At 39.7% G+C, this 26,778-nt stretch overlaps 2 protein-coding genes and 1 long non-coding RNA gene across 5 annotated transcripts in view; 1 reads left to right on the forward strand and 2 right to left on the reverse strand.

Annotated features, from left to right (window-relative positions):
- noc2l (NOC2-like nucleolar associated transcriptional repressor) overlaps positions 1–20,224 on the forward strand; it is a 33,942-nt gene extending 13,718 nt beyond the window's left edge. Inside the window, exons 14-19 of the mRNA XM_082144758.1 lie at positions 3,421–3,522; positions 4,178–4,321; positions 12,947–13,060; positions 13,992–14,133; positions 19,583–19,678; positions 19,821–20,224. Coding sequence (XP_082000884.1) covers positions 3,421–3,522; positions 4,178–4,321; positions 12,947–13,060; positions 13,992–14,133; positions 19,583–19,678; positions 19,821–19,951 — 729 coding nt within the window. The 3' untranslated portion in view covers positions 19,952–20,224. The remainder of the gene's footprint in view (positions 1–3,420; positions 3,523–4,177; positions 4,322–12,946; positions 13,061–13,991; positions 14,134–19,582; positions 19,679–19,820) is intronic.
- LOC309480341 lies at positions 38–3,414 on the reverse strand. Its single transcript, XR_014199594.1, has 2 exons — positions 2,402–3,414; positions 38–1,278 (listed from the first exon to the last, which is right to left on the reverse strand). It is a non-coding gene; the product is annotated as an uncharacterized lncRNA (long non-coding RNA).
- A 1,902-nt stretch (positions 20,225–22,126) lies between the features above and the next one.
- Positions 22,127–26,778, reverse strand: part of samd11 (sterile alpha motif domain containing 11) — a 65,973-nt gene continuing 61,321 nt past the window's right edge. For 2 of the 3 annotated variants that reach the window (XM_082144755.1, XM_082144757.1), the window contains exons 11-13: positions 25,519–25,643; positions 24,972–25,082; positions 22,127–23,907 (exon numbers count right to left, since the gene is read on the reverse strand). In XM_082144755.1, the coding sequence (XP_082000881.1) occupies positions 23,665–23,907; positions 24,972–25,082; positions 25,519–25,643 (479 nt within the window). In that variant the 3' untranslated portion in view covers positions 22,127–23,664. The remainder of the gene's footprint in view (positions 23,908–24,971; positions 25,083–25,518; positions 25,644–26,778) is intronic. The other variant, XM_082144756.1, reaches the window with a different exon arrangement.

A 26,778-nucleotide genomic window follows, 5' to 3' on the forward strand; every position in this document is an offset into this window, starting at 1 on the left:
CTGTCTCTTTTGATCAATTTACTGCCTCCTTGCTGAATTTGGTACCTAGCCCTAACAGTACAATAAATCCAAAATATTGAGCAAAAATGACATTAAAATGAAACTAAAAACCACAACATAAATGCATCAGATAAAGGACTGGATAAAGATGGCCCCTCCTCCTGGGCTGAGAGCCTGTCATGTGTTCATGCTGACTGGCTGTAACTGGATTGAGGTTAGGAGATGAAAGCCCGAACACGCTGCTACACAGGCTAAAGCGCCGCGCGCTGTGTCGCTGCCAAGAGGATTGCCACACAAGCTGCAGGGATTATCCTGCTCTCCTGGTTGGCACGGGGAAGCTTTCCAGTACATACACCCAGGCCAAGACACCGCAGCCACAGGCCCCCCGAGACGCCGCTCCACCCTTGCTGTCTGGGATCTCTGTCTGACTTACTAAATCTTAAATATTTCCCAACTAGTAAGGGCAGTTACGAGCAGGGCTTTCCCGTTTCCATTGCGGAGGAATGTGTTTGTGAGGGCTGCGGCTGTAAATTTTAGGTAGGGCAAGGGATTTAGGTCTAATCCCTGCCCTAAACCGGGTCAGGATTAGTGTGAATGCTTTTATGCCAGGTGTTGAGTAGAGGTGTGAATACTTTGTGGAGGGCAGCCATTTTTGTGTAGGGAAAACTGATTGACTGATAGACATGTATGTAACCTCCTCAGGGACACTAGGCTACTGCTACTATGACTATTTGAATTTTTGTTTTGGGGCTTTTTTCCTCATTTTGACATGCCAAATTGTTATCCATTAAAATAGTTACATTTACACTACCTTTCAAAAGTTTGGGGACAGTAAGATTTTTTTTTTTTAAGAAATACTTTTATTCAGCAAGGACGTATTCAATTGATCAAAAGTGACAGTAAAGACATTTATAATGTCACAAAAGATTTCTATTTCAAATTAATGCTGTTACTTTTGAACTTTCTATTCATCAAAGAATCCCAAAAAGTGTATCACTGTTTCCACAAAAATATTAAAGGAACACTCCACCGTTTTTTCATATTAAACTGTTATTCCCTTAACTAAGACGAGTTGATACATACCTCTCTCGTCTCAATCGCTCTGGCGCGCGGCGACACTTTGATAGCACTTAGCTTAGCTCAGTTCATTCATTAGGGACCAAATAGCACTTGGCGCAGTAAAAAGTCACGTTGGTTCTAATGACAGAAGTGAGAGGGAGAGGGCGAGAGGATTTTTCAGGCGTCACTTTTTAGAAGTGCTCGCAAGTGCTATTCCGCCTAGGGCTGTGACGGTATGGGATTTTTTCTTACCGCGGGAAAGAAGCAACAAATCTCGCGGTTTGGCGGTTAACCGACCCCCCATACAATTTCGTTCTGTATTGACAGGTGCAATATTTGAAAATCGATAATATTTTTTTTAATTACATTTATATCTGCATTTATGTCAAAACCTAAACTTTCAAACATCAAAATGTAATTTATTAATATGTATTCATGTCAAAATGACATACAAACATTTTTTTCCTATTCTATTTTGCCAGGAAACGCTTCCAACAGGCTTGCGTGAAAAATAGGCGTCGGTTTTATTTATAGCATGCACGCTTTTTTTCCGCGCGGCTCGTGCCGCAACTGAGACGCAACGCGCGTGTCACGCAGGCAGTGTGCAAGCTAAACGGACACGCCACGCAGCCAGTGTGTAGCCGACCTAAGGTAGGTGTGCTGCACTTAAGTCCAGCAAACGCCACAGGATGGTTAATTTTTCTAAGATGTGGTCTTAAGTTAGTGGTATTTCCTCGCGAGACGGATACTTTTGTGCGACAAATACGGCATATTGCCTTGTCCAAATTCACCGGATTCCCCTTAATTGTCACCTGCCTCAAAGGCGACACAGTATTTGGCTTAGACACTAGATTCGTGGCTATTTTTTGAATAATGTCATTCGGCTAGCGCCGTCAACTGTTATTGCCTATATCACATGAGAGAGATCGCTACTTGCAATTAAAATCTCCAACTGTTTACGTTATGCTTGTCTTTTATGCCTGTGCTTGTTTGTATTTAATTGAACATTATCTGTAAACATCACAAGTACTGAAACCTAGCAGTTAATTAATAATAATCAGAAACACACAAAAAAATAAATCCCCCATATGTTTAACGGACTGTCCCTCCCTTGCGCAGGAAGCGTTTTTTTTTTCTCCAGAAGCACTTGAACATGGGACTCGCAGAATACAGTAAATTATAAGCAAAAATGAATGTGTTTATAGTTCATATCACACACCATATGCACTCCTGTAAAAAAAAAAAAAAAAAAAAAAGGTGCGGTGATGACCTCACACCGCGGTAGGCATCTCATTAACGCGATATTGTGGTGATGCGGTTATCGTCACACCCCTAATTCCGCCATACATTTTAGTTATCATTTTTACCCGCTTAGAAAAGCGCCACGTTTTATTTTGTGTCACCATACTTGGTCGAGTAACTACTCGTGTAACTGTATTTAAATAGGGAAAACGTGGAGGTGTTTGGTCGCTTCTAACTTCATCTCTGTTTGGTCCCTAATGAATGAACTGGGCTAAGCTAAGTGCTATCAAAGTGTTGCCGCGCGCCAGAGCGATTGAGTGCACGCACTGAGACGAGAGAGGTATGTATCAACTCGTCTTAGTTAAGGGAATAACATAGTTTAATATGAAAAAACGGTGGAGTGTTCCTTTAAGCAGCACAACTGCCTGCAACATCCAACATGCTCTGCGAAGATGTTTCTTGCCTGTGTACATAATCCAACCATAAATAATGAGCAAAACGGAAGGCCTAAAACACTCCAAGTATGTGAATGCAGACAGTCCTAGCTACCCAAATTCGACACTGTGCAAGTATGCATTACATTGTAAGTATTGCCGCAAGAGAGCCTGTTGGGGACATAAGCGTTAACTGTTTTCTTTAAAACTTTTTTTCTTTTTCAGTTGTAAGTGCACATCCATCTGTGCTTTTTTCCATTCGAAAAAAGCAAACTCTTGAGACACGTTGTTTTAAAAGGTGAATTTATAACCTTAACGCCTTGTTTTTAGAACACCATGTCGCTACAAAAGATGTGAGATGAATTGTCAAACATGTCCATTCAGTGGAATGCAAAAAACGCATTCTGTATGAACAGCCCTTAGCAGACAGTCTTGCTAAGTAAGTTAGCTAAAGTCAAAGATGTCAGTAGCAACCCTGAGTTACACATTAGGATATCGTCGCTGTCGGGCGGTAACCTTGTATCTCCAAAAACTCTACTTTTCACAAGATGGAAAAAAACACCGCCTCTGTTCCCTACGATCACAAACATGTAACTAATCCACCCGACAGCGACGGTATGTTTCTGGTCTGAGAATGCATCTCATGTGCTGAGTTTTGAATGTCTATGTGTTTTCACTGTTCCAGGATGGTCTAATGGATCAGTTGTATGACCTCATTTTGGAGTACTTCCACACTCAGGCCTGCGCCATTGGCTTTCCTGAGTTGGCCCTGCCTGCCATCGTTCAGGTACTGTTCTGGACAAATGCTTTCACTCTTTCACTTTTCTTTCTAACAGTTACCACATCAGCAACAAGTCATAATAAGTGAAACTTATGGAGCTTGTACACCAGTTGTATTTAATGGTTCTCATTCTCACAGATCAGATCACACATGCAAACTTATTCACAGGCTGTAGTCCAGCTTCTTCAGTCCTCACACCCCAACATAAACATCCCAATACTTACACTAGCAACACAGCATACACTTACACTGCAGTGTTCACACTAACACAGTACACAAACACACTTCTTTCACCATTACTTCTTTCAGCCCTCTCTCTCTCTCACACACTCTTGCCACATCCTCTGCTCTGGCCAAAACCAAGCTCTCCTCACTGCTGTTTAAAAATCCGGTTTTGAGTATTTATTCTTTTTGGCCCAGTCGGGTTTATTTATAATATCCACTCCCGGTTCTTCCGTACTTTTCATTGGCAGAATTTGAATTCCAGATTTAAGCTAAACATTGAACAATTGAATCTACACAGAGAGTTATTAGAATTACATGAATTATTTGAGGATAGTTAGAAATGCTGTCTGCATGTGGCTCCATAATATTCACATCATTTTTATGATATTTCAATTGTTTGCTCTTTCTCCCTCTGTCTCTCTCTTGTTGGTCTCAGCTGAAAGCGTTCTTGAAGGAATGCAAAGTGGCCAATTACTGCAAGCCGATGCGCCAGCTGCTGGAGAAGATACAGGAGAACTGCAGCCACATCACAGGACGAAGGCAGAAAGCTGCGTTTGGCGTGGCTGATGTCACAGCTGTGGTGAGTACAAGAGATTGCGGGTATCATTTTATACCAGGAACAGACCGAACATTTGTTGAAGTCAACATAAATTCAAAATGGATTAATTTACTTTCTTATTACATGTACCTGGCCTTATGCAAGATAAAGCTATGATTTAATCTACAACTATCATAATATTCCATTAGTAAAATGTAGGCCTTGTATCAGAAATACCATATAAATGGGTAGAAAAATAAATGAACCATTAATGTAAATGTTGAACAATCAGAAACCAGTAAAATCCTAATTGATACAAATAAGTCCCGCCCTACGTTATTTTCCTTTTTTCCTTTAAAGTTCCCATCACTGTAGATGAGTGTTTTGTGTCTTAGCCTAAACTTTTGCATATAGATAATTCTACCTACATTTTGTATATATTATATTCATAATATACTATATACATGCAGTGGGGAGAACAAGTATTTGATACACTGCCGATTTTGCAGGTTTTCCTACTTACAAAGCATGTAGAGGTCTGTAATTTTTTATCATAGGTACACTTCAACTGCGAGTGACGGAATCTAAAACAAAAATCCAGAAAATCACATTGTATGATTTTTAAATAATTAATTTGCATTTTATTGCATGACATAAGTATTTGATCACCTACCAATCAGTAAGAATTCTGGCTCCCATAGACCTGTTCTCCACTCATTACCTGTATTAACTGCACCTGTTTGAACTCGTTACCTGTATAAAAGACACCTGTCCACACACTCAATCAAACAGACTCCAACCTCTTCACAATGGCCAAGACCAGAGAGCTGTGTAAGGACATCAGGGATACAATTGTAGACCTGCACAAGGCTGGGATGGGCTACAGGACAAAAGGCAAGCAGCTTGGTGAGATAACAACAACTGTTGGTGCAATTATTAGAAAATGGAAGAAGTTCAAGATTGACGGTCAATCTCCCTCGGTCTGGGACACCATGCAAGATCTCACCTCGTGGGGCATCAATGATCATGAGGAAGGTGAGGGATCAGCCCAGAACTACACGGCAGGACCTGGTCAATGACCTGAAGAGAGCTGGGACCACAGTCTCAAAGAAAACCATGAGTAACACACTACGCCGTCATGGATTAAAATCCTGCAGCGCACGCAAGGTCCCCCTGCTGAAGCCAGCACATGTCCAGGCCTGTCTGAAGTTTGCCAATGACCATCTGGATGATCCAGAGGAGGAATGGGAGATGTCATGTGGTTTGATGAGGCAAAAATAGAGCTTTTTGGTCTAAACTCCACTCGCCGTGTTTGGAGGAAGAAGAAGGATGAGTACAACCCCAAGAACACCATCCCAACCGTGAAGCATGGAGGTGGAAACATCATTCTTTGGGGATGCTTTTCTGCAAAGGGGATAGGACGACTGCACCGCATTGAGGGGAGGATGGATGGGGCCATGTATCGCGAGATCTTGGCCAACAACCTCCTTCCCTCAGTAAGAGCACTGAAGATGGGTCATGGCTGGGTCTTCCAGCATGACAACGACCCGAAACACACAGCCAGGGCAACTAAGGAGTGGCTCTGTAAGAAGCATCTCAAGGTCCTGGTGTGGCCTAGCCAGTCTCCAGACCTGAACCCAATAGAAAATCTTTGGAGGGAGCTGAAAGTCCGTATTGCCCAGTGACAGCCCTGAAACCTGAAGGATCTGGAGAAGGTCTGTATGGAGGAGTGGGCCAAAATCCCTGCTGCAGTGTGTGCAAACCTGGTCAAGAACTACAGGAAACGTATGATCTCTGTAATTGCAAACAAAGGTTTCAGTACCAGATATTAAGTTCTGCTTTTCTGATGTATCAAATACTTATGTCATGCAATAAAATGCAAATTAATTACTTAAATCATACAATGTGATTTTCTGGATTTTTGTTTTAGATTCCGTCACTCACAGTTGAAGAGTACCTATGATAAAAATTACAGACTTCTACATGCTTTGTAAGTGGGAAAACTTAAATCGGCAGTGTATCAAATACTTGTTCTCCCCACTGTATCAATTAAATATTTTTATATAATTATATTATAGTCTGTATATTGTATTATATAGTTATATTTCACAATAATAAAATTCATAATTTTGATTCAAATAATCATTTTCATATTCAAAACTTTAATCAGTTACTTTTATTTTAAGGTCATGTAGTTACATTGTACTTTCTCAAATAAGTACTGACTAATATAAATGAACTACAAGTACGTACCAAATAGTTACGGTTTGGTTTAGGGCTGGTTTCTTGTAATTAAGCAGAATTTACTGTTATTACTATGGTAAGTACATGTAGTAACGTGTAACTACATCACCTTAAAATGAAGTATAGGTTTGCTTCTGCATTAGTAATTTTTATACATTTACATTTTTGTACACTTGCTGTCTATTAGGGATGTGACGGTGATGAAATCTTTCCCTCTTTTGCACCTCCCTTTTAAATCGAGTGTTTTCAATTAATGAACTGATCTGAAAATGATCCATGCCAGTGGACTCACACTGTAATGAATTCCAGTGCAGTCGTGAGCATTTTACTTTCACTTTTGAATTGGCTGCAATTCAGGGGTGGCAATTGCTTGAAAGATGGGTTCACTATTATTCTTCATGAAAAATACATCTAATCCTTTGCAGGTTCCCTGTTAGCATTGGGTTTAAATTAGAGGTGGGCATAGATTAATTTTTTTAATCTAGATTAATCTAGATTAATTTTGAAATTAATCTAGATTAATCTAGATTAAAATGGCTCATTTGAATTCTACCGAAGGCATTCAGAATATGTGTGCTACCCAAATAATGACTATACAAGTAGGCTAAGTCTTTGAGAACGGGTTTCTCAAGCCAGGTGGCGCATTAGACTAGGGGCTCATCTCAGGAACTGTTTCCAAAATGCATCACAAACTGCTTGAGAAAGCTGTTCTACTCATTGACTGTAAAAGGTTACTACTGTACTGTTACCGTCCATAGGCAACATTAGGTTGGCCTATGTTATTATCAACTACTATAGGCTATCAATTAGGGATGGGCGATATGGCCTAAAATCTATATTTTGATATACATTGCAGCCTCTTGCGATAACGATATACAGTATATTATAATAAAACCATTACAGAACAGGTTACACAGACCCTGCTAAACAACTGCTAATTTTTTTTTAAAGGGTATATGTAGTTTTGAGAACATATATTGTGCAAAACTGTAAGTATACAACATAATTTTACAGATAAATAAAATGTAAGTACACTAGCTGCAGAGATCTTAAGTAGGTCTAATGTTTATTAAAGCTTTGAGCTTATGAAACCCCAAATTTAAAGTTATAATATTGTCTAACTGATGTCTTTTCAGTTAAAAAGAAACACAACAACGATTCTTAAAATCGGGCGTAGACAGAGATTATGTGTTAACGTTACACCACTAAGATATATTGGATTGAGAATAATACGCGCGCGCTGGTATTCAGTGATATCAGTTTCAGTTTCGTTTTGAATTTGATGTGGTAGAACGGATTAGTCGTGTGTTAACTTAACTTACCGAACCGTTACCCCACACACTCGGATAGTTTGCTGCTGTTTGTCGGACGGCTTAAATCCGAACCAAGTCCAAATAATGGATGTTGCAGCTTTCACTTTCAGCCGTGTTTACTTAAGATGACGACGAATATGCGTTGCAGCCGGGTTTACCTCGCGGCCGCGGGTAGATTGCGTCATCATAGCTTGTGTAGTAGAGCCATCTCCCAACCCAACTTGGAGAATAGATTAACGGCGATATTTTTTTTATCGCGCGATAAGAGTCTCGCGTTAACGCAGCGCGTTAACGCCGATAACGGCCCACCACTAGTTTAAATCCAAAATATAAGGTGCTTTTAGTGTAGTGTCTGTTCTCTAACTGAACTAAATGATTTTTATTACTACAAAAAAGGGATAGTTCACCCAAAAATAATAATTCTGTTATCATTTAGTTGTTCCAAACCTGTATGTTATTCTTTCTTCTGAACACAGAAGAAGATATATTGAAGAATGTTGACGTAGCCATTGACTTCCGTAATATTTTTTTCTATTCAATGGAACTCTGGTTACCCAGATTCTTCAAAATATCTTCTTCTGTGTTCGGCAATACATTGGAACAACTGGTGTGGAACAACTTGAGGGTGTATAAATGATTGAACTATCCCTTTAACTACTTTAGCACTCATTGAATGATCCATTTGTTTTGACAAATTTAAGTTTTTTATACGTTTTTTTTCTCCTTTCTACGTTTTTTTTTCCAATTACACAATGACCGTAACAGCACTTCTAGTCAGACATTTGTGAGCTGTGGGACCAGACATGGCAGTCCGATGTTTATTTTAGTTGTAAAAGCGGACTGTTATCCCTGCAGTTTCTCCTCTTTCCACCCACCTCAAACACCACCCTGCCTTCCGTCCCCCCACAGGTGACTGCTGGTCACCCACAGTCTTCGTCTGTGTTTGCGTGTTCAGAGCCCTGCGTGTTTACGTGTGAACACATCTGAGTGTGTGTTGCTGTGGCCAGTTGAAAACAGCATGTGGCGGTTGGCCTGAGGCCTAGTTGACCACACCACCTGCAGGTCAGGAAGTGCAGTCACAGGTCCTCAGACAGACACACGTGGCCACCGTGGCACAGAGTACTATTACGACCGTAGCCTGATGCTGGGTCGGTGGCGGATATGAGAGCAGATGAAAGTAATGGAGCGGAAAGCTTTCTAATGCCATTTCTCTCAGCGAGAGACTCTGAGGAGGACGAGCAGACATTAAGTGCTTTGTTTGTGAGCGTCTGGTAACGTCAATCCAGTAGCAGATTGGAGCAGACTTTGTGCTAGCTGTTTATGATTATTGTAGTTTTGAGAATGTCACTTATTTTTTAATTACATTTTTTTCAGTTTTAGCTTTTAGTTAGTTTTCATTGTGCATAAATCTTTTTTTGTTTTTAGTTTTTTTTACATTAATTTCTGTTTCAGATATAATGGGATTAATGTAATTCCGATCTAGCAAGTGTGTGCATAGCCACTTCTAGTTTCACCTGATGCCAATGCAGAGAGCTGGAGAATGAGAATGGAGAAAGTCAGGTGAATGACTTATAAGGGTCCTATTAGCCTATGCCCTTTTATGAAGTCTTGATTTTTGTTTTGGGGTGTACCGGTCTGGCTCGAACACGCTGATTTCGATGAAGCCCCTCTTTCCGAAATACGAAATGTGCTGTGATTGGTTAGCTGGCCCAGTGTGTTGTGATTGGCAGTGCTTTGCGTGTGTTCAAACCAATTCAAGCCTAATTCAGACCCTGACAATGTTAACGAAGAAGAGGAGAACGAGATGTGCAGAACGGGTTTCATTCACATACTTTGCAAGCACAGATTTCATAGGACATTTCAGACTGTAAGTTTCGTATACATTATAGATACAATGTTATCCTCCATTTAATCGTGATATTTGTCAGAAAACTAAGGTAATGCAAAACAGTAATCGATCACAAAACCATGGTTCATTTTCCGAAGGAGCGGTGAACAGTCTTACAAAAGCAAGAGCTTGCAAGCGCTTACAAAAGCTACAGAAAACAAGCTGTTCTCCATAAAATGTGCAGCGCACAGATACACATTTGGGTTATAATGTTCAGTAACAGTGTTTAAAATAAGTTTTAACCACTCTAAGTTCGTCAGCCTTAGGAAGTTCAAACAAATGAGGGTGGAATTTGTGTAAAAACAAGGTCAGACATTATACAGACCCATCAGTTATCTATGCATCCACACCCATCAAGAAATATTTTATTTCTCAAAAATATTAGTATAACATGCACTTGTTGTGTAACATTTTAACTGACGTAAGTAAAAAAATAAAAATAATAATAAAAAAACTTAAAACGATTATACCCATACACTAGAAACCTGTAGCCTACCTGGATCAGTAATATGTTTTGTGCTTCCCTGAGAACAGACTACTCAAATGAAAGCTTGCAACAGGAATAATCTTGATTAGAGAGTTGTTTGCATAACATATCCTGTAAACCTTCACGTTTGCTAAAGTTACTAAAGTTAACACAAACAGTTTTCAATATAGTTAAGTAAAAATAAGAGTTAGACAATAAAGAAAAAAAAAAATAGACAATTGATTTATGCGACAGATGCACTTTCTTTACTCGTCTCACAAAAATGCAGTAATTAATAGAAGTGCACAGCTGAAATACAAACACTGAACATATTGTATGCAAACCTATAATAATTCAATTACATATTAAATAATAAACCTTTGATCTTGATTAGGGTAGACAGAGTGTTTTTCCACGCAGAAAGAGAAGTCAGTTTTGAGCCATTTAGTCCCATGGCAGTCAGAACAAAATCAGGACTAAGACCGGAAGAGTTTGAGCGGAAGGAAATGTGCGCACACTCGCATCACCGAAGCTCACAGGTGCCATCTTGTGCACCTAACCCTAGCACCTAAATTATTTTATAATTTTAGTAATTCTATAAACATGTAATTCAAATTTAATACAAAATATGCATTAATTTGATTAACGTATATCATTGTAATCCATTTCAGATTTCAGTCGCTAAACATCGCATACAGAAAATGAACTATTTTGTTTGTTATATATATGTAAATCAGATGCCCCCCTTCCTGTTTGATTTTGCATCTATTTTTGGCACAATAAACTAGATCAGACCATCTGACATTGATTGGAATTAAAAATATAAATTAAATTGGCAATATAAAATTAATTTTCTTTGTAATTCTATTTAGTTTTTCTTCATATTGTAGTGCACATTTTTCCTTTTTTCCCTAAATTTTTTTATATATATATTTTTTGTCTTCATAACCATTTCAGTTAACAATAAAAACCCTGGTGCTGACTGGGATGATAATGACGAAGTTGGTGGGGAGAAAAAAAATGAGGGGACGGCAGGGGTGAAGGTTGTGAGAGAAGGTGAGAAGTTGCTTCCTCTCTGGGGCGAGATCTCTGCTCCATTCATCTCCATCTCCGCTCTCATTTGTCACCCCTGCCGATGCACAGCCCGTTCATCTGTCCTCCCCGCCCCTTGCTGTCTCTGGAACGACTCATGCTTCTGATAAATATTTAAGGGCATTTAAGACTGAAATGCAGGAGGGGTGGACGGGTTTTTCTCTCCTCTGTGTAATGTTGAGCTGTAGGGAGAGATGCAGTAGGGCAGAGCATGCAGACAGCATGGCACCACGCCGGGGTGCGTCTGTCGCCGGGCTCTGGCCAGCAGGAAAGATGTCCTTTAGTAACGAGGGTGGCATGGCAAACTTCTCACCCGGCACTGCCGCCAGCACAGCTGCATAAAGCCGCTTGCCCCACGGATTAGTCCAACAAACAAATATCTGTCTCTGTGGGTCGTGCCAGTGCCTTCAACAGCTCTAATACTACCACACTATGACACACTTCACACAGAGGTTAAATATCTACCTACCTATATTATACCGATATAATACCTACCCCCCTTCCTAATGTTATGTTAGTATTATTTATATTCCATTATTTATTTATATACTGCCATTAGTTTTTATTAATATTTTGAATTAGCTTTCATTTTTATATTTTTAGTTTTAATTTAGTTTTTAGTGATTTTCTAATGTGCTTTTGTCTTTTTTTTTTTTACATTGTGTAAATAGTTTTGATTTATATTTATTTCCATTTACATTTTTTTTTTATCTGTCATGATACATACTAAGATTTACATATTTATTTGACTAGTACATAAGTTAATATTGAGCAACATAGACACTATATGCCCAGCTATTTTATTTATTATTATTATTATTATGCTTATATGACATATCAACACTATTAAACTTGAAATTCTGTGTCACCCACTTGAATGGCATTCTAACCATTGCAATAGCTAAAACAATGCATCGTGATTTCTTGCGGTTCAGTTTAGCCTCAGTAGCGTAGTGCGCCAAGTGATCGCATCAGGATTTCTTTCCAGAATGTGCACAGCAGTTATTGAACAGATGCTTCAAAGGATGAAGCCCCCAGTTTGCCATAGAGCTTAGCCTTGCTGGTCATGTACACATCTGTTAGCTTTGTTAGCGTCTGTTGTATATTGCGCCTTTTTGTAGCTTTGATCATTTTCACTATTCTACAAACTGATGCAAATTGTTATAAATAAGTTTAGCTAACTGTAGACTGAAGTTGAGATTTATTACGGCCTATTGGATTTGGAGGTCAACTAATCTCATTTTACCTGATCAATATCATCCACAAAGACCTTTAAGGAAAGACTGGCGGAGATTCACTCTCTTATACCCCTGCCCCTTTATCCTCCTGCGAGCCACTTATCTTTACTTTTTGAGAGCGTGGTCCACTTCAGTTTTTGAAAATTGCTATGATTGGCTTGATTCTTTATTAATATTACTTTAGGGTGTAGTGATATAGACCCTACAAACTTTATATTTTCTTAGATGATACAGTTTTTTTAGGGGGTTATTGATCCACAATAACAGAAGAGGCCTGTGTGTACTTGTCATGTCTTACAATTGTAGGCTGTAAGTTTATGGCTTTATTTTGTTTTGAATGTGTATTCAGATCCCTTTTGTTTAGCTCTCCTATGGGTGAACATGCAATAACATTTGTTATGTGTTTTTATTTTGGTGTGTTTACAGGCAGCCTGGGAGAAGCAAGTAGCAGAGGAAGGCACTCCCATCACTAAATATTACAGCCAGTGGAAGAAACTTCGTGAAAAGGAGATTCAGCTGGAGATCTCTGGGAAAGAAAGGGTAAAAATGGCAAATCCACAGCAACTATTACCATTAGACCAAAATTATCCAAACCACACTTTTCAGCGTAAACTGGATTTAGACAGATCGGGGCTGTACATTCATCTTTCACCAGTGGGAGCTGCAGTACAATGCTTTAGTTTGATCCTCAGCAAGAATCAAATCATTTTGATTTTTTATATATATATATATATATATATATATATATATATATATATATATATATATATATAAATATAGACGAGACAGCTGTTTAGCCCAGTGCTATTTTAATGCTAGTCTTAAAATTTAAACACACAGTTGTGATCATCTTTGTGAAAACTGTAGTGCTGGTTCTGTGAAAGCACCTACTGTGTGTGTTCTTGTATGTGTGTGGAGCTGGAGCATGTCCGTAGGGAGATAATGGAGATGACACCAGGCGGAGTGTTGGCGTCTAGGAAGCGGCAGATTGGCGGAGGAGGCGGCAGGGCTAGTGCTACAGGAAGAGTATTATAGCGCTCAGGGCTGCGTCCCAGGCTTTGATCCACCGAGTCCCCACGCTCAGATCTGATTACCTCTCCCTCCTGCCTCTACTGCCTCTGCCACTTCCTCCATCAATACACACACACACATACTTAAATCCTATTATGTTTTTAGGGGATAATACACATTTATTACCTTTTTGTTTAAATTATTATTATTTTTTTTTTTTTTTCTGAGATGGAAGGAAACTCCAGTTTTTTTTTTTTTCATAAACAATTGTAGATGTCTCAGCCAGATTTGTTCTTAAACTTAATCTGAAACAAAACCCCCCAAAAACCAGAAGAATTATGCTTAACGTTGTATTCTCATTAACGTCATATCTGCAGCTTTTGTTCACGTTTTTGTCCCTTTTGATTAATGATAGTATTTAAAGATATTTTTTTCTCTTTCTCATCGCTTTTTAATTTAGATGGAGGATTTGAATCTCCCTGAAATCAAGCGCAAGAAGGCTGATGAGAAAAAGGCTGACAAAAAGGAGTTCAAGGGTCTCTTTGATTCAGATAATGACGATGATGATGATGATGATGACGACAACCTGTTCAAATCCAAAGGTTAGTCTTCATGTTAATATACTACTCTGTTCCCTTATTGCAACTAATGTATATACCTTACTAACATGTCCAATGGGAAAGATTTTTGTTTTCCTGTAATGCCTTTCTTTGTCACTGGGAGGCTGCTGTCCATTGCACTGCGCTGTCAGAAGATTCTCTTATCAGAGATGAGAAATACAAAATGTATTAAATTTAGTAGTAGTAACAGAGTCAATTTTACCCAACAGATCTATTGAACTTTATTTGAACTCTGATTAAATATTCTTCTCAACCCATTATACTTCTCTATTGCAGCATTTCTGCGTGAAACGGAACTTTAGCAAGAAAAACATGTAGGATGGGTCTTGATTTTCTTCATTACTGGTTTTGAACTGGTTGTGAAACATGGTCTCTATATGACAGGATTAGAGAGGAAGCGGTCAGCTGAAGGGGAACGTAGTTTTAGAGGTGGAGCAAGCTATAACATTGATTTGTATAACAAAAGATTGTAAAGATAAATATTCTTTCTATATTTTAATATGTGCAGATGAATCATGCACAAAAAGTTAAGGAATGTATATTAAGAAATCAAACTATTTTGATTTCATTTTGGCTTTGAAAAGTTGATTTATTTATTAATTTATGGCTGATATAGAATATTTATGAACATTTCCAGTTAGCCTGGCTAACGTCAGACCTCTTTCTCATTGAGACGTGGTCTGGGAACCACATGTTCATTTTCTCGTATTTGAGGCGTGGTTTACGGATGCCCAGAGCCATTTATTGGGCGCTACGAATGTCTATCAAATGCGCCTCTATGTAGCTTATAGCCAATCGTTTCAATTATACCAGATGACGTATGTAGAGCGACAGAAATTCGACGAGGAAGAAGACGAAATAAACTTGCGTTCTAAACTGCTTAGAACACTATCTAATGGCGCTTTTCCACTGCATGGTGCGGCTCGGTACGGTTCGACTCGGCGCGGAACGGTTCGGTTCGGTTCGCTTTTCCACTGCGTGGTACGACACGGTTCGGTTCGCTTTAGCTCGGTTGCTTTTCCACTGCAGTTAGTACCGCTTCAAAGTGGGTGGGACTGATCATCTCTACTGCCATTACATCATCATATTAAATGCGAATTTTTCATTCCGTGTTTCCCCATCCACTCCTCGGCAACCAACGAGAGGAACGTCTGCACCTCGTCCACTGACCACGATTCAGCCATTTCTTTTTTTAAGTTTATACTCTTTTTTTTATTTTTTTTTATTTTTATTTTTTTAAGCAAATACTTTTAAAACAGGTGCTACAGCGTTGGCTGTTGTCCACTGGCTTTTTAAATCTAGCGGGTTTAGTGTCTCGTGTCGTAAATACAATGACGCTGGTAGTGATGATTCTGTCTGACCAATTAGTGATCTGCAGTGTTTTCACGTCACATTTTAGTATCGGTACGGTACGCTTGGAACCTCAACAGAGGTGGTACCATTTAAAGCGTGCCGTACCGTACCATGCAGTGGAAAAGCGCCATAAGGCTGCATCGAAAGGTAACTTCGCGTCTGATGCCATGTTGGATCCATAGATATAAACAAACTGCTTCGGTGTCGCATAGACGTCGTCATCGTCTTGCTGCTCCCTCCCCGTTCTGTGATTGGTTCCCTTTTTCGGGGAAAATCTGTGGCCAGTTGCATAAACTGTTAAGACTAGTCTTGCAAGTTAGTCATCCAATTTTATTCTTTAAAACTGTTAACAACTTTTTAAAGTCAGTAACATAAAAACGTAGATTGGTCTAATTTGACACTGAACAGTAAGACTGATTACCCCTAACTAACTTCTAGTTGATCATACTAGTTCTTAAGACACAGTCTTAACATAATGGCTATGTTTATGCAACTGGCCCCAGGTCATGGTATCCAGGCTGCCTAGCAGCGTGAATAAAATCGGGGAAACCCAGGCTAATTTCCAGTAGGAAACGAAACTGTATTACATGCATAATAATTGAAATACAATAATATATTATAATTTATATAAAATAAAATACAAATAAATAAAATAAAACAATAATAATAATAATAATATAATATCTATCTATCTATCTATCTATCTATCTATCTATCTATCTATCTATCTATCTATCTATCTATTCCATTTCAGTTGTATGAGCCCAGTATCTCTCTCTCTCTCTCTCTCTCTCTCTCTCTCTCTCTCTCTCTCTCTCTCTCTCTCTCTCTCTCTCTGTCTGTGTGTGAGAATGGATCTCAGTGGAGGGCAGGTCAGCTGTCAGACGTGCACTTGCCTCTCCTCTTTAACTCTATATCTGGAGTTGTGTGCTGGGTCATGTGTCGGACACATGCCACACTCTCCCACTCCTCCCGCCCTTGAGCCGACAGCCGCAGAAAAAGTCCCATGGAGGTGGGAGGCAAGAGGAAGTTTTTGTTTTTTTCTTTTCTTTTTTTTATACATCTGGTGCTCGTTGTGTGGAGTCCTTACAAATCTCTCTCTCTCATTCTGTCGGTCTCTCACTCTCTTACTCTGTTCTCTCTTACAGGAAGCTTTTTTTTTTGCATACTTGGATCCCAGTGGGGGTTTGTAATTCAAAACATTCGCTTGGAAAGATGTTAGTGGCCGCTCCTTCACCACACGGCTTAACCGGCCCCATACCTCCAGCGCTTAGACCCGGAGAACAGAGTCACATGACCTCTAATATATTAATTTGTGGTCTCGGTTGCATATTGTCAGACAAAAAGCCCTTTTTTGTTGTTGATTTGTTGTTTTGTTCTACTCTTTTTACCAAACCAACAAATATATTTCACTTTTTCACACTTTTGATTAAGAATTCACTTCTGCAGTTTGTTTTATGGCATTCACATGGAAGAGTTTCAGTGTAAGTGGCTGTAGAAGTTAGAAGAGGGCTGGAAAAGACAAGAGTGGAGGTGGAAGGAAGAAGAGACTATTTATAATGTTTTTTTATTTTTTATTTGTATGCCATACCAATATGTACGTGTCCATACCCCGGATGCTAGGCTAATACAACTTCTGACTATGAGTTGAAGACGTGACAGGTTTTGCTGGAGCTTGTTTTGAATCAGGTTACCTTAGCATCAATCAGTTGCTGATGGGTAGTATAATATAAATATAAATAAAAATGTACTGACAGTTGGCTTAATGTGTACAATATTTACTTTAAAACATGAAAACAGAATGTCCATTATAATTTGTGTTTTTGGTTGTAATATTATCCCCATTGGTAATATTTTTATATCCTTCAGGTTAGTTTTATAAACCCCCATGCACATTTGATTAAAATAAATTCTAGAGATTTCTATGATTCATGCATGTTTTAAAGAAAGTACACACATTAAATTGATCAAAGGTATCAGTAATTACATTTATTTTAAACCGCTCTTTTGACATTTCGTTTTTTTTTTTAATCAGAGTCCTAAAATATATTTTCCACAAATATATTAAGCAGTGCAACTGTTTTCAACACAAGAAATGTTTCACCAATCTGCATATTAGACTGATTTCTGAAGGATCATGTGACACTGAGGACTGGAGTAATGATGCTGAAAATTTCGATTTACCATCACAAGAATAAATTACATTTTTAAATATATTAAAATAGAAAACAGATATTTTAAATTGTAATAATAATAATTCATATCAATAATTCACTCATCCACCACAGTTGAAAAGAGAAACAATTTTCAAACGGTTCATACAAACTTTTTTTCTCTCTGTAAATGCATGCTTGTTATAGTTCTCTTCTCTAAACTCTTTTTGGTTTGTTTGTCTATGAAGTTTTGATGTGCTTTACCACCTGCCAGGTTTGTCTACTTTCACCCTACTAATGTTCTTAAGTCGTGTTAGTTTGTCATTTTGATGTCGCTGCAGTGTGCCAGGACATTTAATGCTGTCGACTTTCTCAAAGACTTGGCTCGAGGCTCTTCCATCTTAATGTGTGTTTGCTCATTTTGTAAACTCCCTGATCTTCAGTGTTCCTGTGTCGAGGCTGTTTTCAGTGCTTAGAGCAACATGTAGATTGTGTCTTTGATTTGTTTCCCCCTCCTACATCATCACTGTATTGATCAGCCCCACAGGCATTCATTAAAGTCTTTGCCTCGTGCTCCTGGTGGACTGTCTGTACCCTCTCTGAACTCTACGGTCAGCCGTCCACCGGTTTTATTAAGATGCATGAGCCCGCTCTCAGCAGCGAGGTGTGCGCATGGTGTTGAGCGCGGCTCCCCCTCTGGCTGGCTCCAGTGTGTTCTGGGTAATTAGGGTGGAGGGTGTCTATGCTGCCATTCACCTCCCAGGCAGCATCGTATCAAATCCCACTTCAAAGCTCAGGGATTTCAACCTTGCGTCTTCAGAGAGCACGAGACTCTCCCGCACACACCTCTGGATTAGCGAGGCTAAATCGCCGTCAGAAGCTAGCCTTTATTGTTGTCATGTAAATGTGTGTGAGCAGCATGGGTAGGTCAGTGGTGTAGTCTTGTATCTAGATGAACGCTTATGCTTCGTTGAGTGTTTAATGGGAATCCACATGTGCAGAGGTTTCTTGAAAATGTTAAATGTTGTTAGTTTATAACACTTAGTATTCACTAGCAGAGCAAAAAGTGAAAGGGATTTCTGAAGTCAAAAAAATAAATAAAGATTTGAGGCAGACCAAGTCATCATACTTTGATTAGTGATGCACCAATTTATTTATTTTTATTATTATTTTTACAGAAACACCGAAACTGGTTAAAGATTCAATTTAGCCGCGAACCAAAACTGAAAATAACATTTATTTTATAATTAATTAATCAAATAAAAAAATGTATACAATGTTTATGTATACATTTGTATGAAAACATTATATATATATATATTTATTTATATATATATATATATATATATATAGTATAACTATATATATAACACACATATATATATATATATAGTTATACTATATATATATATGTGTGTGTTATATATATATATATATATGTGTGTGTGTGTCTTATACTGTCTTATACTTATACTACTGTCTTATAGTTATATATATATATATAGTTATACTATATAGTAACTGTTTTCTAGCTGACTAACAATCTATTGATATTGAATTGAATTGAATTTCTGGGATAAATGTAAATTAAACCACCGGTTTGGGGAATGTTTTTGCCAAATGTTTTTTTAGTTTAGTTTTTTTTTGGTGTTTTGGTTGAATATTCTCAGTCAACAAAGTTTCAGTGCATCACTACTACTTTTGATCAAAGTTATGAAGATTTCTTTGATTCCTATTTTTTTTAAGTGACATGCACCGAACAATCAGTAACGGTCTGCTTTGATTTGATAACCTTAAAATGCAAATTTAATCAGCCTGTTCATCTGACTTTTTCAGTATCGGGAAGTCCATTTGGATTAGAAATTGTACTGAATGAATGAATAAATGATTATTGTTCTGAAGAAATTTTCTAATTTTCTTTGCAGATGAACAGGGTGACTCTGATGAGGTTGATGAAGGCCTAGAGGACCTTTCAGACCCGAGCGATGAAGAGGATGTAGATGACTTGGAGGATGATTCTGGTGATTATATGTTTCTGTAATAAGCTACGGTTGGCTCTGTTTAGGACTAGATATTCAATGTATTCAATTCAGGATCCCCCTCTTATTTTTCAACCATCTTAACTGTATGTAGCATACCATTTATCTGTTTTCTATTCTCCAGATGGTGACCAGAAAAAGCCCTCGTCTTCTAAAGGCAAAGCACCAAAGATGATGTTGAGCGCAGAGCTAAAGGAGGTCGCTGAGGGAGAGGAAGATAAGGTTGAGGACCTAGAGCTCTCTGATCAAGACTAAATTTACATCAGAGGAACATTTCTATTTCACATCCAAACATGATTGATACAATTATGTTATTAAATGAAAAGCTCACCAAGACATGAATCATTTAGGGGTGAACTGTTCCTTTAAGTGCCATGTACAGCCCCCGTTGTTATTACATTTCTTTTTTGCACCATTGTATTTTATAAAGTGTACAACAAAACAGATGGACTACTTTTTCATCTAACACTTCATAATGTTGTCAAATTAAAGATGGTCTGAACTTTGTTCTAAAACCACATAAAGGTGTCTTTTTTTTTTTTTTTTTTTTTAGTCTACTTCAGATATGTTGCATTGTTGTGCCGAGGGCACTGCTTATGTTTAGGGGTAGTGAATGGGTAAACCAGAGGCGGAGGTGGAGGCACGGGGTCAGCCCTGAGCACCAGGCTGCCAAACGCTCGTATCATCCACTGCCAGGCTGTGCTGCCCAGGTGGGGAGAGAGGAAGAGAAGAAAACAGAGAGCAGCCTGTTCTCTCGCCAGAACATCTCTCCCCTTCAGTGCTTTCACATCACTTTCTGAAAACACTTGGCTTTTTCTAAATGTTTTAAAGCAGCCAGAACTCCACGCAGCTCTAGTAGTGCTGTAGGAAATTGATTAAAAGAAACGTTAACTACTAGAACAGTGCAACCAAAAACATTTTTAAATCATCCTTATTTAAATTATTTGTAAAATTATTTTGCGAGTGCAATTCAAATAGTTGTCTTATCCAGTTTGTGAGTGATTAGTTTAGGAATTGGATCTAGTTCTTGAGTAGTTAACTATCAGCTGGTAGCAGCTTTAAACAGTTCAGTCGGGTGAGGTAGATTATGCACTGAAGACTAGTTTAAGGCTAGTTTTAAACCTAACGTGATGATAAAAGTTGTCGATATGACGTGCTATATTCCAAAGTCTTCTAAGGTGAATTTGCATACTAAGTCCACATTCAATGTAATTGCGTGGAAAGTGTCCAGCAAATTCTCTTTCTGTGTGTCATGAAAGTCGTATAGGATTGGAACGACTTAGGGGTCAGTAAACAATAACATTTTATTCCTTAACTTTTCAAAATCATCCTCTTATGCTCACAGCCGATGTTGTGGCTGAAGCGTCTTTCTTGTTGCATAATGAAAGTTTCCGCACATATTTTTGTTCTGTTCTTTCCATCTCTCCTAGCTTAAAGGGGTGGTTGATTATGATTTCAGGAGAGAACATTTGTGAGTCTGCTCAAGCTGTCGCATCTGTCTTTTCACATTTATTGCAATACAGTACGTAACACTAGCGATTTATAAATTATCATGAAAGAATATGCTAGTCAATGACTTGAAGATAGTTCATACCACATCAGCTACATAAATTCATCAACTAACCATTCAGAAACGTCCTCTCCTGTTGCATTGTACATGTCACTTCTTCTTTAATCTCTCCATCATTGTCTGACTTTGGTTTGAACATAAAAGGCAGAACAGTTTCTGACATTTTAGTGCATATCTGCAAGCTGTGCCGGGAGCATCAGCTCATTTGCATTTAAAGGGATACAAAAAAACTATACGTTTTTGCTCACCCTCAAAATTGACAATTTTAACATGCTATTAAAAAAAAATATCTGGGGGGTATTTTGAGCTAAAACTTCACATACACACTCAGACTTGAACTGGGGATATCAGAGACTTATTTTACATCTTGTAAAAAGGGGCATTATACCACCCCTTTAAGGTGCTGTTCAGAACGTCAGGCAACGTTAAATTCAGGCCACCATGACTAAACTTCAGCTGGGCTTCATTCAGTTTTCACTAGAGCAGCAGCGCTCATGTTTGCATGAGTCTGAGTAACAGGTTTACTCTATCACTCAAAGCACAGTATCACAAGCAGCACCTGGTGCTGACAGTCACGGTTGCAGTAAAAAGATTTTTTAAGAGGCGGATGGTGGACGTCCCTGAGAGTCATTTGTTCTTTGGGTTAGGCGGGGACCACAGGGGCCCTGGCCTGTGACTGAACCTGACGCTCTGACAGCTGTTGTTGACCTGAACCCTACACACACACACTCACACTCCCCTAACCAGGGGATTTACCATCCACTGCCATCCACTGGGGCCGCCACTCCCTGCATGACTGTGGAGGAGTTTGGAAATAAACATCACTCGGAGAAAAAAAATAAAAAAGAGAAACAAGCATCTTTAAGTTTTCAATAGGATTTATTTCACCCAGCGGAGAATAGAAAAATAGGATGAAGACAAAACATTGATGGGAAATCTAGTGACGATTTTAATTAATTGCTTACATATTTAAAAAGAAAAAACAATTTCAAAGATTTGCATAAAGAGCTTTGTGCTGTCCATTTCCCTGCAACAAAGAGAAAAGTATTGTTCTTTGGGATCAATTTAAGGACAATTTAATATCTCGTTGCTCTAACTACAGCAAACAAATTTCTATAAATATTTTTTTCCTCATTTATATACTGAAGTGGCATTTAAGATTGGGGCTCATGATTATTACAACTGGAATACACAGCAAACAGAAAAAGAAGAACAAAAGTAACACCGAGTCACCCAGTCACATTTTGTTCAGTATTAAAGAAGATTTTTAACTCGTGCAACTACATTTAACAAAACGTACCACTTATTTCATCTTCAGTATATTCTCATCTTGAGCATGTTTCTATACAATTCAGGATAACATGTCTTTCCCACAGCAGTAATTGTGACCTCACAATGGCATTAATCCATCTATGGACTGGCATAGGGATGGACGTACATCCTTTCCTAATGCCCTTTTTCGCGGGGTCGTGAAACTAAAACGGGCCCAGATGTTTGTCGGGTGAGAGGGTGGGCCATTGCTTTGGCTGATGGCTTTTGGTCACAGGAAGTCTTAAGTGCTTTACACATCTTTCTTTTTGAGTTTCTCTTCCTTCAGTATGGCCCTGTATGTGTACCTTGTTTCATCACCGGAGAGATCAACGCTAGATCTCGTTTGAAAATTCCACATCCATCCATCTTTGGTTTTGGACTGTGGAATGCATAGTTGCACTGGTCAAGTCTGCAAATGAGTTCCATCCTGTTCTTATATTTACTCCTCTTTGGAGGATTTAGTCTTTCGAAGCTAAACCAACTCCAGAGAGTTTAAAAACGGCTGGAAGTTGGAGGAGGAGGTGGCGTAAACGCAAGAAGAAAAAAAAAGTGTCTTTTTCGAAGTTTACCGCTCCCCGAGAATGTTGGTTACCACAAGAGTTCATTGCAGCGAATGATGCTTTCCTACAAAGTCTGACACAAAAGAATTTTGCATGTGTACCTTGTGCGCTCGCTGGATGCGTCTCTCTTCCTTCTGGCATGCTGTTTAGGAGCAGCTGTCTGCTCACGTTCATCTCTCGCACACTCTAACCCTTCCTGTCTCGTCCCCAAGTCCCTATTTGCACATCTTTGGATTTTGGCTTCCTCTCAGCCGCTGCGAAGGGTGGAGCTGTTTCAGCCCGCATCATTTTTTCAGTGTCTCTCTTCTTTCTGCACATTTCTCCACACTTTTCCTAAAAAGATTAAGTGCCTCTGCATAAAGGTCCTCAAGTTTGCTTTTTATTTCAGGAGGGGGGTAGAGGGGGTAAGAGGAAGGAAAGAATAGTTCAAAGAGGGCCCCCTTCATGCCCTCTTTCCGTCTTTACCTCCTCCCTGAAGCACTGCCTCTGCCATATGGAGAAGCAGTCAAGAGTTTTAATGGCCAATTCTACGAGGGAGGTTTAGTGGAGTCGTAGGCTCCCGCTGAGGAGGGGTTTCCGTTCTCCTGTTTAGGGGAGGCGCGGCAGGCGGGAGGGGGCACGCTGAATGGGGAGGAAGTGCTGCCGGTAGAAAGAGGACGGGTCTCGGCGGGCAGGGGGTCTCTGTCTGTGGGGCGCAGAACAGATGGCGGCAGCGGGAGGGCCAGCGGGAAGCTGGTCATGTAGAATATTCTGCCAATACGTCGCGCCACCTGAGGAAAGCAGCCACATGCCAGCGTTATTTCTCACACCATACACCCAACAGGAAGTGCATAAGGATGTACAGTAACAGTGATACAAGATGATTACGTTCATGTCTGCTCAGAATAATGAACGAAGAAATGTGATAACACATGAAGAAACAAGACAAAAAACTGGGCCTATCTATAGGTTTGTGGGGCCCTGGGCAAGATCATTAAAAAAAAAATCTATAAAAATTACAAATATCTTCTGGTCAGAAGTTCTGATATATTCATTTATTATGGACCATCTTTGTAGCCCCATTTGTAGCCCGCTCTTCAGGAGCAGTATGCACTCCTGTTCCTGAAGATAAACTTTCCTGCAAAGTTTAGATCCATCCCTTTCCAACACGCCAGATCAGAAGTTTGAAGTGATCCTGAAGACCTTGACTAGCTTGACTAGCTAAACTCAGGAAGTTGGCCCTCCAGAAGCAGGATAGTACACCCATGCTCTATGGCCCTTTAAGTCCACTGTAATGCAGAGTTTAGCTCCAACCCTGATCAAAAGAAATTCTGCAGGACAGTTTGGACAGAGATGCCCACCCTTTCCCTACTGTTTATCTGTCCACTATTATTGCAGCTTCTTGACATGGAGAGCTATCTTCCTGCAGAGTTTAGCTATAACCCCATTTAAATACCTGAATCAAGTAATCAAGGTCTCAAGAATATTTAATGAAGTTTTATTTAACAAAGTTCGGGAGGAGCGCAAGAGGAAGCCGTTATAGCCGTCTCTCACCTCTGTCCTGTGACAGTTTCACAGCATCCCTCCACCACCCCATCGCCTCACTCTTGGCTGGTTTCTATCCCAGTCAAGGAGGGGGAGTGCTCTGGGTTCGGGCCAAATTCCGAGCTCTGAGGCCTCCCCCGGACAGAATGGCAAATACGCACAAATTACTATATTTGATTTCATGTACATGTAAACTTGTGAAATAATTACAGGCAGGTGTGTTGGAGTAAGGTCTGCATAAAACTCTGCAGGATGTTGGCCCTCCAGGAGCAGGATTTGACACCCCTGGTACAGCAGGTCTTCTCTTTACCTGAGAGCGGATCTTGAGGGCAGGCCCCAGTTTCAATCCCATGTTGTTGAGCAAGTGGTCCTCAGTTAGCAGTGGCAGAGTCTCACCATCAATGGCCTGCTCTCTGAAGACCTGAAATAGATGACCTAGCTTCAGCTGACGTTGATGAACATTGACCATTTCACTCAACATGCACACAATTCACGTGACTCATTCCACGGGGAAGCTCATGCATACTCTGCATCTGCAGTGAAATGTGGTGCGCTGTGGTCAACGGTGGGGTTTTGTTGATGCGTTGAGCATGCGACAGAATGACATTCGGTGTGGTGAGATGTGTGAGACAGAGCTGTGAGTGAGAAAGATAAGAGCAGCGCAGAGCGGCCTTTTAACTTTTTAAAGAACACTCAAGAAACAACTAAATCAAGCTATTCTGGTCTAATGTTCTTGTCTACAAATTGCAGCACATGATCTTCCTTCTGTGCTGTACTGTATGTCTCCAGTAGCCCCCTGTTAAAAGCAGGGGCAGGAGAGGAGGTATCCAACGCTCTGCTCCTGCTCTTGTCCTCACCTGTGTGTACTCCCCACAGCCTGCTAGGCTGCTGATGAAGCTGCACACCTCCTCCACACTCCACTTGCTGATGTCCTCGACTGCTCCCGCCTCTTCTCCGTCCACAAAAAGACCTCCCATTGCGCCTGTGAGCCCGCCGGGCCGAGAGGAAGCAGAAATCATTAGAGACAGAAGGCCCCCTGTCCCCTTACACACTCACTTGCACCTACACACCGCTCTGTTATTGACCCTGCCTATTACAGAGTTTAGTAAAGGTCAGCGGCAGGGCCCCTTCCTGGGGGAGGTCTCTCAGCTGGAGCAGGTAATGCATTTCAGATGGCTGAGGTTGCTCTGCACTCATTCAGTTAGACGGGGAGAAACTCTTAAGCTTGTTAAACTCGTCTTTACCTAGATATTAATGTGGGGTTAAACCTTGTTTGCTTCGTTGTAATGTGGATGAGAATATTTCACCACATAATTCTATCATTTGTACACCCTCATGTTATTCAAAAACCTTTTTTTTTTTTTTTTTGGAACACAAGCACATTGTCCAGGCTACTCTTTTCCATACAACAAAAGTGGATGATAATTGTGGCTGTCAAGCTCCAAAATGCAAACTGACTTTTCATGGTATTTTATAGTATTATTATTTTTTTATTTTTTTTCCAGACAGCAAAATAGTGCCAGGCGAGATCCTGCCCACATCTGGTACACGTGGATTCCACACCGCCCAGATGTGGGCCGGATCTGGGCTGACACTATGTTACTGTCTGGGTTGGAGCTTGACAGCTGCGATTGCCATACACTTACATTTATAGAGACAAGAGAAACCTGAATATTATTATGGCAGTGAGCAATAACAGAATTTAACTTTTTTTAGCTATTCTTTTTTTCTCTCTCTCTGTCTCATCATATCATTTGTAAGATGAGACTTGTTTGTATGTTAGTATACTAGTGCATTTTTGTATACAAAATCTTTTTTGTATGTTGCATGCTCAGTATTTGCTAGAATGCCTGAGGTAGATTAGCTCAGCCTCTCTCTGAATTGGTCACTTCCTCATTAGGAGACTCATTTTCCATTAAAACTTGCTCTGGGCTTGCTTGCACTCTGGGCTCAATTTCTCAGTTGCTCTCTAACTCTCTTGCTCACTCTTTCTGTCTCTTTGAGGACAAGGAATACTATGTGAACTCCAGATTTTTATAGTTGAGGAGCAGGCATATGATGTCACCAACACTAGTGCTCTGTATGTTCGTTTTAAATGAGGAGTGCTTTGGAATTTT

The sequence above is a fragment of the Leuciscus leuciscus genome (assembly GCF_965113295.1).
Source record: "Leuciscus leuciscus genome assembly, chromosome: 18".
Classification (NCBI taxonomy): Eukaryota; Metazoa; Chordata; class Actinopteri; order Cypriniformes; family Leuciscidae; genus Leuciscus; species Leuciscus leuciscus.